Source organism: Martes martes (genome assembly GCF_963455335.1).
Source record: "Martes martes genome assembly, chromosome: 4".
In the NCBI taxonomy this organism is placed as follows: Eukaryota; Metazoa; Chordata; class Mammalia; order Carnivora; family Mustelidae; genus Martes; species Martes martes.
This window is the reverse complement of record NC_137891.1, coordinates 96,128,770-96,141,583: the sequence shown is the minus strand read 5'-3', so window position 1 is coordinate 96,141,583 and position 12,814 is coordinate 96,128,770. Positions and strand designations below refer to the sequence as shown.

Genomic DNA, 12,814 nt, shown 5'->3' with positions numbered 1-12,814 from the left:
TAAGGAGGCCAGACTTTCCTCTTCCTCTTCCGTAGGTTCTTCATAGCCTCTACTTCAGGATAAATAAAAAATTTTGTCACCGCCGGCCTTCATTATAGGTCCCACTTGCTTTTCTGAGTGTGAGCAAAAGGACAGCTTCCCTGAAACAGAGGAAAGCAGGGTATTTTCTTTAGAGACGTGCCTTGGAGGTGGAGTCCCATCCACATTTATTAAGCTCCAAGCTCGAATAGAAGCAGGAGGTACACAGCTGAGTAAAGAGGGCCCCTTCCTTCAGGAGCTGATCCACTGACAGCAGTCCATCGACTGAGAGTGGTAACATGCTTCCTGTTAAGAGAGTGGGAGTTGCCGCCCACATGCAGGACTGCCCGAGCCGCCGCAGACAAGCAAGGAGGGGGCAGAGGCGGCTCCAGCTCGGCCCTGGGGCCCCACGCCAGGTAACATACCTTCGGAGTCCTCGATTGGGAAGGTAGCCCTTCTATCATTCCCCTTCCTGGGAGCACAGAAGAAAGATCTTTCTCTACTATTATAGGAAATAGCCCCCAAATCCAGACTTCGGACTACGAAATTTAGCCACTATTCCTCTTAAGAAGCTACTGCGCCCTCCAGCGGAGATTTGGCGGTAGAACCGCAAACGGGCGCCGCAAACGTGCCGGACACCTTAAAATCCTCCTTAAGAAACTACCAATCACTGGCCCCGCCTCCTCACGGAGTCCCGCCCCCGGCGCGACCTTGTTCTGTGGCACCGATTGGTTGGTTCTTGTGCGTGAAGACGTTGCGTCGCGGGGCGGGGCGGAGGAGCGTTGTCCGTAGGGCCTCAGCCGTGTGTCCTCGGCCGCCGCCCCCGCTGCTGTGCGTATCCGCCCCTCTCCTCCCTTTCGAGGGTACTGGCGACAGCCGGGCCCTGGGGTGGCAGCGCAGCCACCAAACGTCTCCGCCGAGTTGTCTTTGCTAGTTGGCGGCTCTTCTCGGCTGGGTCCAGATCGGGGGTTGGAAAATGGCGCCGGCGCCCCAAGGCGTCCGGGAGGAGCCGCGGCTGGATTATCGGTCCAGAGCACTCTCCCGGCTTCTTTTCCTCGCCCAGGCTGCTCTCCTCTTGTTGCCGGCTGCTCGGGCGGGCCTGTGCCCCGCGCCCTGCTCCTGCCGCATCCCTCTGCTGGACTGCAGTCGCAGGAAACTACCAGCGCCGAGCTGGAGGGCGCTGTCGAGCCCGCTGCCCCCCGACGCTGCCAGCTTGTGAGTAGAGTTGCCGGGAGGGGGTCCAAAAGAAAGGGAGCTCCCGCTCCCAGGGCACGCTTGGTCGGAGGTCGCGGTCGGGAGCATAAGTTCTGAAGGGATATGCCGTTACAATGTTGTGAACTTTTTGGGGGGTGGGGTGGGAGCCTAAACAACCTGGAGTTAAGGTTCTGGAGGCTCGTATGACAACCAGGGTTAAGGTTCTAGAGGCCAGGGAGTTTGTGATTCCGGGGCTGGGGAGAGTTGGGACGGGAATCTTGTTAACGCCGCTCTGGACCCGGGCACTGGCCTTGACTCTGGATGGCTGGAGATCCTCGCCCACTTTGGGCTGCCTCATCCAGATGTAACTCAACCCGAATGCTCCGCAGGTACGTGATTTTATAACCACGATCGCCAGTGACACAAGAGCGGTCCTTTTGTCTCTAGTTCGCGTTTTGGCACATTGGGTGCTGTAGTTTTGATACTTGAACTACACGGTTGAAACAGCATGTGTTAGGAGATCTAGTACTAACCTGAGGAATTACCTTTATAAGTGTCATTTAAAAAAAAATTCTAAGGATTCACTGTAAAGAAAGGAGGGAGTATTCTTTCCCAGATCATGTGTTGCTTTAATTGTTTTCGGTGCATTTCCTTGTGCGAAGAACCTAAAAATCAGTTCTCTTTGTTTATGTGTGAGAAGCAAGTACAGTGATTGGAGGAATTCTTCTGGAGACTACTGCTGAATGTTCATCTTGACAGGCCTGTGTTAGTGTCACCTGGAGAGCTCGTTAGTCTGAATCAGCCTGGTGGCATTAGGAGCAACAGTAGGCGTTAAATGCTGCAATTATGGGGTTTCTTAACCACTAACAGTTATTCCTCTGTTGCTAACTGAGCATCGCATTTATTAATTGACAGTCTTCTAATAGAGTCTTCTCTAAGAAGAGTGTCACAAAAAAGAATAGTTTGAGGTGCCATTAAAATATGAGGGGCTGCTTGGATTTTCCTTGCGAGTAAATTACAAGTAGAAATTCTCTGTGCCGCAGAGGTTAAGGTATTTAAACGTTTACACATAGGTTAAGATAGATGGGAAGAAAGCAACTTCAGAAGTTCTTTGAGAAAATTAAGGTAACTTACATAACCAAATGTCATAGCATAGATCGGCAATAAAATGTTTTCTGTTGTTTTATGGTAGTGACACCTGTAGCTAATTCTGGTTCTGCTGACCCAGATTAAATATAAAAATTGGTATCATTGATCAGCATAGTCTGTATTGAACCTAGCACAAAATCTTTGTAATGCAGCAAGTGCCTTTTTCTAAGAAATTCTTGGAACAGCTTCTTGATTATGATGGAATGAATCTAATGCAGGTTTAAAACCAACACTTTATTTAGCTGTATTCGAGGTAAATGTGGCTTACTTTTTTAAGATCCTCCATTGGTAGGTAAACAGTAATTAGGAATAATTTTATGTAAGATACAATTATTTTGTGTCTGCGTTTGATTTTATCTAGACAGATTTCCTAAAGCCAAATGACATCCCCAAATTCTAAATGTCCTATAATGAAATTGACATTTTCAGTTGAAGTAAAATGCCTTGGAGAGTAATTCTGTTGTAGAAATGTAATTGGATGGAAGTCTTACATTAGCAGAAGAAGTTTTAGAGTAATAAAACATTGCACTTTTATAAACTGAGAAATGTAACATTTTTCAGTCATTGCCTTCAGTTATAAAACCACCAGGTACACATTGGTTTTTAAATGTAATTTTGAATGTTTAAAGTAGATGTCATGCTCTAAATACACTAGTGATTCAAACTAAATACTGAAACTTGTGGCCATCATCAAAAAGATTATAGATCAAATCCGTTAATCTTGGTTTTTGAAATATGTATGTATGTATATCTGTACTGAGTTCTTGGTACAGAGCTCCTGAAACCTTTGTAATTTCCTAAATGATAAGAGCACTAGGAGCATATTGTGTTCTAACATTCAGTCTTTGAAAGATTCCTGACACAGAAGCTCCTAAATCCCTTGGTATTTCCTGGGTGATGGGAGTGTGTTTTGATCTAAAGAGGAGACTCTTGATAGGCTCTTGAAGAGCTTCAGAATGGGAGTCCCTCACCAGAAAGACCAAGCCATTGTTGGAAGCTTGGAACTTTCAGCCCTGTCCCTATTCTCCTGGAAGGGGAGGGACTAGAGATTGAGTTAATAATTGATCATGCCTATATGATTACCTTCCAAAAAATCCCCAAAAGTATGGACTTGAAGAGCTTCTAGGGTAAACATACCTTCACCCTGAGAGTGGCACACCTCAACTTTACTGGGACGGAAACTCTAGCACCACACCTTTCCAGATCTCACCCTGTGTATGTCTTCGCCTGGTGGTTTATCTCTGTTCTCTACCATATCCTTATGTAATAAGCCAGTAAACATAAGTTAAGTGTTTTGCTGAGTTCTGTGAGCTGTTCTAGCAAGTGATTGAATCCAGTGAGGGGTTCCTCCAGTTTTTAGCCAAGCAGACAGAAGTTGTAGGTAATGTGGGGATCCACTACTTGTGATTAGTGTCTGAAGTGGGGGGCAGACTTATGAGACTGAGATCTTCTGTTATGAGGTCTGCTGTAACTCCAGTAGTGTTAGAATTGAATTGAATTGTAGCTGGTGTTGGAGAATTGGTTGGTGTGGGAGGAAGACCCTCACGTGTCTGATATCAGCAGTATTATGTGTGGAGTAAAAGGAAGTAACAGGTGACAAAGACTCTTTGCTTGGGCACACGTTAGTTAGACTTCTGAACTTTTCTGGGCCATATGTATACATCTTTGTAAAATTTAGTTATAGCAAGAAGCTTGCTAAGTCAGTTTAGCAAGAAGTGCCCCCGCTCAGTATCTGATTGGGTTCCTCCTCCTAGAACATCCAGAAAGTGATGTCTTATTGCCCTTTCCTGTTTTTAGCAAGAATCCTTTAGGCTGTTTAGTCAGTGCTTACCCCCTGCCCCCCGAGTTTCCTCTCAATAATTTTCCATTCGTTGACCTCACTTCTGCTTTGCTATAAAGTCCGTCTTGTCCATGCATTATCTGGAATTGAGCCCCCTCTCTTTCCTCCACTACAAAATTTCATAGCTTCACCACCCCCCAAAGTCTTCCTTACCATGCTTTAACAAGTATAATTTTTTCCCTTTTACTAGTTATGATCCCTCAACTTGGATAGGATCAGATTCATCATTGGACCCCCGGACCTCTCACCCAGGACCCTAAGTGCATACCTTTGAAGACTTTATCTTCACTCCTGACTGATTGATCGGGGATCCATTGGTGAGTCCGACTCCTGAACCATTGCTCCGGACAAACGTACGTGGAAGCTGGTAAGGACAGATTTTGATTCTTAAGAGTCTTGAGTATACTCCAGAAGATGAGATAGAGTCTTAGATAAACACAGGTTGGGTTGGAGTCCCATGTTTTTCTGTAAGAAGCTCAGTCAGAGTGCTAGGCAAACAGCTGTTTGTAAGAAGCTGGGTTAGAGTCCTAGGCTTCTTTCTTTGAAAGCTACTTACCAGACTGGAAATCTCTTCTTCTTGACTCTTTTTTTTTTTTTTTTTTTGGAGTGGGGATTATTTTCTGACTCTCTGGATTGGAAATCTGTTTTTATTTTTCCCCCTGTCTCCTTGTACTTGAAGTTTAGCTTCCTGGCTTTCTATAATACCTCTTAGTTTTCTGTGTTGGATCCTGCTTTTTCCATGGGAAGTTTTCAGTTGACTCAAAATACCCATCTTGAACCGCTGCTAACTATGTTTGCTGCCAGCTGTGTCTACATCCATTTGTGTTGGCATGTTTTTGCTGAGAATAATGGAGAATTTCATTGGCTTCTTTGAGAAACTTGAGATCTCCCCAATCTCGCTCCTTGAAGAGCTCTCCCTTCCCATTGCTGCTTTTCCTCCTCCTTCCTCTTACTGCCTTAAAACTTCCAGTTCCATTGAATCTTTTCTTATGTCTGCCTCCAAATTCTTTTCTCCTCTCTACCTCTGCCAGGCCTTTTTCCACCACAGTCTTTATAGTCACTTGAATTTTGGGCCCCCTGCCCTCCACTGGGGGCTGTTAGGGGACTTAGGGACCCCCATAAGCAACTATTTGACCTGAAAAGGAGAAGGCTAATTGGAAACAGACTGGATGTTTTGGCCGGTCGGATGGGCTTTGGAGATACCGAGGCAGTTGGCTAGATGTCTCCTTGGTCACTCACTTGAAATTTGACATTATCAGGGCAAGGGAAAGTCTTGAAGATGGTCTTTATATAATTGGTAAACAAATACATTAACTTGGCCTGACATTTCCTAGAAACACAATTAAAAAAAAAAAAAGATATTTATTTATTTATTTAAGAGAGAGCATGCACGTGTGTGCATGTGCCTACAAGCAGGAAAAGAAGAGTCAGAGGAAGAGGGAGAAGCAGACTCCCTGCTGAGCAGGGAGCCCAACTCAGGGCTGGATCCCAGGACTCCGGGATCATGACCTGAGGTGAAGGCAGATGCTTAGCATACTGAGCCACCCAGGCACCCCTAGAAACAGTTTGTATAAAAATAGAAAAGTGGAGAAAAGACAGGAACGAATTATTTTGTATAAACCAGTGAATTTGTATTACTATATTTTACTAACTTAAGACTGAAATTTTAGAATGAAAACAGTAGCTCTCTATTTGTGTGTGTGTGTGTGTGTGTGTGTGTATGCATGTTGTAAAGGTGTGATATTTTTCTACCTCTGGATAATATTATCAAATTAATTTATAAAATCCCTTAAAGGAATTTCATTCAAGCTGTCTTAGAGATAAGTGAGCACTTACATAAATTAAATATTCCTGAAACTCTCAGAAATAGAGAAACTAACCCAATGTTTTGTCTTGCCCCCCCGCCCCCTTTTTTTAAAGATTTCATTTATTTGAGAGAGAGTGCGGCTTGTACATGAGCTGGTAGGAGGGAGAGGGAGAAGCAGACTACCTGCTGATCAGGGAGCCCATTGTAGGGCTCTGTCTCAGGACCCCGAGATCATGACCTGAGCTGAAGGAAGATTGACTGACTGAGCCACCCAGGCACTCCAAAACTAATCCAGTATTTTAAGTTTACATTTGTAAATAAAGCTATTTTGAAAATTGATGGTAAAATAAAAACAAGTATGTCTTTAGAGTTGTCGGCATTAAATATCATGCGGACATAGAATTTTTCTTCTACCTAAGCTTACTAGTCAAGCTTGTATAATCTCTATTAGACTTTAAGATTATAAAACTATAAATCCAAATAAGACTAAAACATAAAATAAAAATGAATTGCTTGATGTATGTCAAGCACTATAGTAAAAAAAAAAAAAAGACAGTGGGGAGACCATGTATTTAATCTTCCTGGGTTTTTACTTTTGTGATACTTCCCTGTCATATATATGTTATAAAAATAGCTAATGGGAGTGGGGCATCTGGGTGGCTCAGTCAGTTGGGTATCTGCCTTCGGCTCAGTTCATGATCTCGGAGTCCTGGATTTAGGCCCTGTATCTGGCTCCCTGCTTGGTGGGGAGTCTGCTTCTCCCTCTGCCTCTTCTCCTGCTCTTGCTCTCTCTCTTTTTCTCTCTCAAATAAATACAATTTAAAAAATAGTTAATAGGGTGGGTGCCTGGGAGGCTCAGTTGGTTAAGCCTTTGGCTCAGGTCATGATCCCAGCATCCTGGGATAGACTCCCACATCACCCTGCTTCTCCCTCTCCCACTCCCCCTGCTTGTGCTGTCTCTCTCTCTCGAATAAATAAATAAAATCTAAATAAGTAAATAAATAAATAGTTAATAGGAAAATAACTTGAGATGATGGCTAGCATAGTTTGGTGTTAATATCTGCCTAAAATAAAAAGGTAGACCATTTTTTAAAAGTTTTTCTATCTTTTTTTTTTTTTTTTTAAGAGAGAGAGAGCACAAGTGTGTGCATGTTTATGCGTGAGGGCAGGGGCAAAGAGAAAGGGAGAGAATCTTAAGTAGACTCCACACCAGTACAGAGCCTGATGTGAGGCTTGATCTCATGGCCTTGAGATCGTGACCTGAGCTGAAATCACAAGTCAGGTGCCTAACCAAATGAGCCACCCAGGCACCTGAAATGTAGGTCATTTCTAAGCAGGGTAAACTGCTGAAACATTGGCTACTGAATCTAAGTTTGGGTTTATGTATTTTTGGTGTCTTGTTTTTATGTGGTATAGAAAATCTAAAGATAATTTGAATCTCTTAGTAAACATGTCATTTACCACATTGAAAAATCATTTTGTGAGGAATTATATGTCTCTAGAAATTGTGAAATTGCATATTCATAAGTTTACTAATCTACAGAATGCTGATATATGACAGAAGGCAATTGTCTATGTCATAATATTCTCTATAAAAGAAAGTTTATTAATGCTTTTAAAAATTGTAGGGGCACCTGGGTGGCTCAGTCGTTAAGCATCTGCCTTCGGCTCAGGTCATGATCCCAAGGTCCTGGGATCGAGTCCCATGTCAGGCTCCCTGCTTTGCAGGAAGCCTGCTCCTCCCTCTCCCACTCCCCCTGCTTGTGTTTCCTCTCTGACTCTTTCTCTGTCAAATAAATAAAATCTTTAAAAAAATTGTAATCAGTATATGTAGGTAGAACTATTAGAAACCGTAAAAATAATATGAAACAATTTGGGGCACCTGGGTTAAATACAGGCTTAAACTTCCTTCTCATAAAGATTTAACTTCTGTGTAGCGTTGTAATGGACCGCTTACAAGTTGATTGCTTTGCCAGTGTTTCTTAGGAGATTTTATTATTTTTTTACCCCATCTATAGAAAGTAGCATAATGGAGCTCCTGGGTGGCTCAGTGGGTTAAGCCTCTGCCTTCAGCTCAGGTCATGATCTCAGGATCCTGGGATCTCATCGGGCTGTCTGTTCAGCGGAGAGCCTGCTTCCCCCCTCTCTCTGCCTACTTGTGATCTCTCTCTCTGTGTCAAATAAATAAATTGAAAAAAAATAATATGAAACAATTTTATATGCAGAGTGTGCAAGGCATGAAGTATGTGTTTTTGTGCAGGGAAAAAAAATAATTTTCTAAGGCAGACTGACTGGTTGTTCCGAATGAGAAAGAATCAAAAATACAAGACAAAAACTGAATGGATGTTAGAAAAATGGTTATAGATGTGCAGAACAGTAATTATATGTGTGGTCAAGTTGCTAAGGTTTAGTAGATTTATTTATAAATTAAAAAAATTTAACTTTAATATCAAAAATGTACCTGATGCAAAACTAGAATGTCACAGTTTTCTTGGATTATTTATCTGCTTTTATTAAGAAACTGTAAAAAGATTTTCCTTTACCTTTTATGTAATTTGCCTAGGAAACAAAGATTTTGTGTCTGATTAAAATAATTTCCTGTGCTTTTTGTGTTCATCAGTTCTTTGATAATTTCTTTTTTAAAAAGATTCATTTATTTTAGAGAGAGCGTTTGTGCAGTGTGTGGGGTTGGGGGTTGCAGAGGAGAGGGAGAGGGAAAAGGAGAGAAGTAGATTTGCTACTGAGTGAGGAGCCTGACTACTGGGCTCAATTTCATGACCCTGAAATCACGAGTCCAGCCAAAATCTTGAGTTGGACGTTTATCCAACTGAGCCATACAGGTGCCCCAGGTCTTTCATTACTTTAAAGAATTGAGTCTTTTCCATATTATAAAAGCTAAGATTTTTTTTCAGCCATATAGATTTCTGTATTTGCCTTTGAAATCTTTTGTCATTTTTTTTTAAATGAGTAGGTATTGTTTCATAGTGACTTGTTATCTTAAGTTAATTTTTTTTAATAAAGATTTTATTTATTTGAGAGATAATGAGCATGAGCAGGGGGAGTGGCAGAGAGAGATGGAGATTTCCTGCTGAGTGCAGAGCCCTTCACAGGGCTCAGTCCTAGGATGTGGAGATCATGACCTGAGCTGAAATCAGACACTTAACAGACTGAGCCACCCAAGTGCCCCATACTTAGGCGTTTAAACCATTTGACATTTTTGACAGCTTCCCCAAATCAAATTCTAAATGGATTTTTTTTTTTTTTTTAAAGTAGGCTTTACTCCCAGTATGGAGCCCAGTGTGCAGGGCTTGAACTCATGACCCTGAGATCAAGACCTGAGCTGAGATCAAGAGTTGAATAAAGTTTTCTCATGAGGTTTTAACAGGTGTCATTGAATATTTTTTCCTTTTAACACAGATTTTGGCTGACCACCCTGCTCCTTGGCTATAAATTCCCACCTGCCCGTGTAGTATTTGGAGTTGAGCCCAGTCTCCCCTTCATTGCAAAATGTCACCACAGTGGTTCCTATACCTGAAGAGAAAACCTGTACCACCTTGAATAAAGTTTTCTCATGAGGTTTTAACAGGTGTCATTGAATATTTTTTCCTTTTAACACAGGTGTCACAGAAGTGAGATTTACTAGAGTGGCCCTGGCTTATAGAAACATGGTTTGGGAAGAGAGGGTAGAGGATGGGGAATGTGGAGCCATTGATCCTGGGAGGCATGTGTTCACCTCTGGTTTGGAGCAGCAGCTGTGCTGCTCTCAGTTACTGAAGATAAAAGTTACAAATGGAATTTAGAGATGGATCCAGTTTCCAGCATTTTGGTTCACTGGATATGTAAGGAAATGGAAACTAATAAGGAAAAGGTGAAATGTTAAGTCCTTTGGCTATTATTATGTGTGATAGTTAAAATGAAATTGAAATAGAGTTCTGGGTCTGACTTTGATGCTAGACTGAGATCAGATTTCACTGAGTCAGTTTTGACTACTGGCCCCAAAGCTGGCCTCCCTCAAGGGGAAAATTATGCAGAGACAACAGAAAGTTACCTCTAGAACCTCTGGTCACCAAGAAGACCATTGGTGTAAGGGGGAGGGCAAAACCGAGAAACTACTGAAACCAGGGAATATTGTGTGAAGGAGTTGTTTTCATTTTGGGAATCAATAGTAGTAGTAGTTTCCTGAAGAACCTTTATTAAAATGGATTTGGAGAGTAACTTAGGAGAATTATCTAGTTTTAAATGTTGTAGTGCGGGAGACCACGTTTGGATTGGTGCAGGATGCACGGCTCACTATGGAGCAATCACAGGTGGCTATATGTGGTACAGACCCAAGGCAGGTTATTCCCGAGGGAACAGCCAGCCACATGGACTGGATAAAAGCCACTCTAAGGTCTCTTTACCCTGATATTGGGGTCTACCCACCTGGCCCTGTAAATGCCAAGTGGAACACCCTCAATGGAGCAGATGGTATGCTTCATATATAAGCTCAGTGGGATTATCTTTATGATAATTGGGATATTCATCTGCTGAGTATGTCTGTTACTCTATTGATAGTAAATGCTGTGGTTAAGGGGAGCTCTTTTGCAGGAACACCCCATATAACCTTAAGTGCTGCAAAACCTAGGGACAGTAGGGGAAGCCTTACATACTTGCTGTCTCAGCTTCCCCTCCCAGGTTTTATAGCCCTTAATAAAAGTATCAGGTTAATTAGCAAGAGAACAAGGAAAGGCAAAGGAGAGAATCAAGGGACTAGTCTTAGCAAAGTGGAAATTTTTATTTTATTCATTTATTTATTTTTAAAGATTTTATTATTTGACAGAGAGAGACACACAGAACAGAAGCAGTGGGAGAGGGAGAAGCAGGCTTCCCGCTGTGTCCTTGCTCAGTGGGGAGCCTGTTTCTCCCTCTGGCTGCTGTTCTCCCTGCTTGTGTGTGCTCTCTCCCTGATAAATAAATCTTTTAAAAAAATTGGATGAATAAGATAGATATTGATGGGGTTAAGACAGAGATTTTAGTACAACACTACTTAAGGTTGGGCAGTCCACAGAGACCTTTTTCTGCCCCCCCCCCCAATAAAGGGCCTCAAATAAGTATATTCTATTTATCCCAGTTTGGAGAAATTAAAAAAATCTAAAGGCAGAGATTACAATGAGTAATGTGACTAGTAATTGCTTGGGGCATTGGGTAGATTAATGAAGTGAGCTAAAAATTGATGGAGGGCCGGGGTCCCTTGTCTTCATCCCTGGGAAGACCCAAAGCCTTTTGTACAAGAGTGGGTAAAATAATCAGGAGGTGGAGAAGGAAAGTTCCCAGGATTCCTTGATATGGGAGTCTCTTGCGCTGTGGTATTTGCACTCTAATACCAGAATCCATTGATAAAGCCCTAATGCAGTTGAGGGAACAGAAACATATAAGGATTGATAGGATTTTGAAAGTTGGAATGTTTAAACAAGGCTGTATGTAAAGAAGTGTCTCCTTTACCTGAATATTTTATGAAAATGAATTATATCTGGCTTGGGGATCAGATTTCCTAGTATTGTAGAACCAAGATGTATTCATAAGTTTCTGCTGGAGGCTATAGTTAGGAATATAAGGTGAAAGTTTTTGAGAGAGTGGGTGTATTTGAACAAGTTTTTACCTGATTGTATTTAGGGAGATGGACCTTATATCTGACTAGGGAATATTTCCTTTACCTATTACTGTAAAACCGAAGTCAGGTAAAGCCATCTTTCAACATTAATTGGATACACTAAAGGGGAACCTGTAAGATTGCCCAAGTCCAGACAATGTAGAATAGAAGTCCAGGTGCTTGTATGGACAAAGTTTCTGCGTTAGTCTACTGTAGTAGTGTACCATACAGACTGTGGCTTATGGCAAAAGCCTCTGAGTGCCTCCCAGCAATGACTTTCTGGACTTTGGACTAGAGAATTCCCGCTTGAAGGGCAATTATTGCCTTGCTATTGACCAGTAATTGAAACAGCCACTGTGACTAAAAATCATAAAAATAATCTTGCAAACTGAAATACTCATGATGTCTTGCACAATGTTGGATAACACTTCAGTAGGTAGGGCAGTGCCCGGCAGAGTTCTGTAACAAAATGGAAATGTGAGGAGGAGATACTCAAGAGCAGGAAGGCTCTTTCCCCTTAGGACGACTAGGGAACTATGAGGAGCTGCTGGATTCTGTTGTCACTTGGGCAGTGTCCTATAAACAGTTCATAACTGACCAGTGAGGAGCTACTTGGTTTGTGGATGGCAGTTCCAAGGTGAACTTCCTGTTTAGAAGGCCACCACTCTGATTGGAGAAGGTAAAGACAAATTAGCTTGGTGGATTGAATTGCATGCTGTTTTCCTAGAAGCACGGATAAATTGAACAGTGGTAAAAGCCCCTGTGTTTGGATTTTTAACTGATTCACAGGCAGTGGCCAGTGGCTTGGCCATATAGTTAGGCAGAAGAACAGTGGAAACCTACCTGGCCTATTAGAAGGATGCCCACATAGGACACAGCCCTATGGAAATCGCTGTGGGAATTTGAAGTGTGCGTTAAAGTAGGGCGTCTCAGTGTTCATCAGAAGAACCCGTTTTCAGGTTCGTAAGGCAATTGGAGTCAAGCAAATACTCCTGTGTGCTTGCTTGAGGTGGCCACCTGGGCGGACATGAGTGGATAATGGGGCAATGTAAAGATGACCAAATTTAGACGTAATCCTCTTTACCTTCTGAGGCACAAAATGCCGGTAAGAACCGTTTTATCGGCAAGCAAAATAGAGATTGTACATGGCTAGGTGGCAGATTCCTGTTAGGAATCC

The 12,814-nt window shown here is 42.4% G+C and overlaps 1 protein-coding gene across 1 annotated transcript in view; it reads left to right on the top strand.

Annotated features, from left to right (window-relative positions):
* The first annotated feature begins 759 nt into the window (after positions 1-759).
* The window catches only part of LRIG2 (leucine rich repeats and immunoglobulin like domains 2), a 62,604-nt gene continuing 50,549 nt past the window's right edge, over positions 760-12,814 (top strand). Inside the window, exon 1 of the mRNA XM_080802747.1 lies at positions 760-1,233. Coding sequence (XP_080658873.1) covers positions 995-1,233 — 239 coding nt within the window. The 5' untranslated portion in view covers positions 760-994. The remainder of the gene's footprint in view (positions 1,234-12,814) is intronic.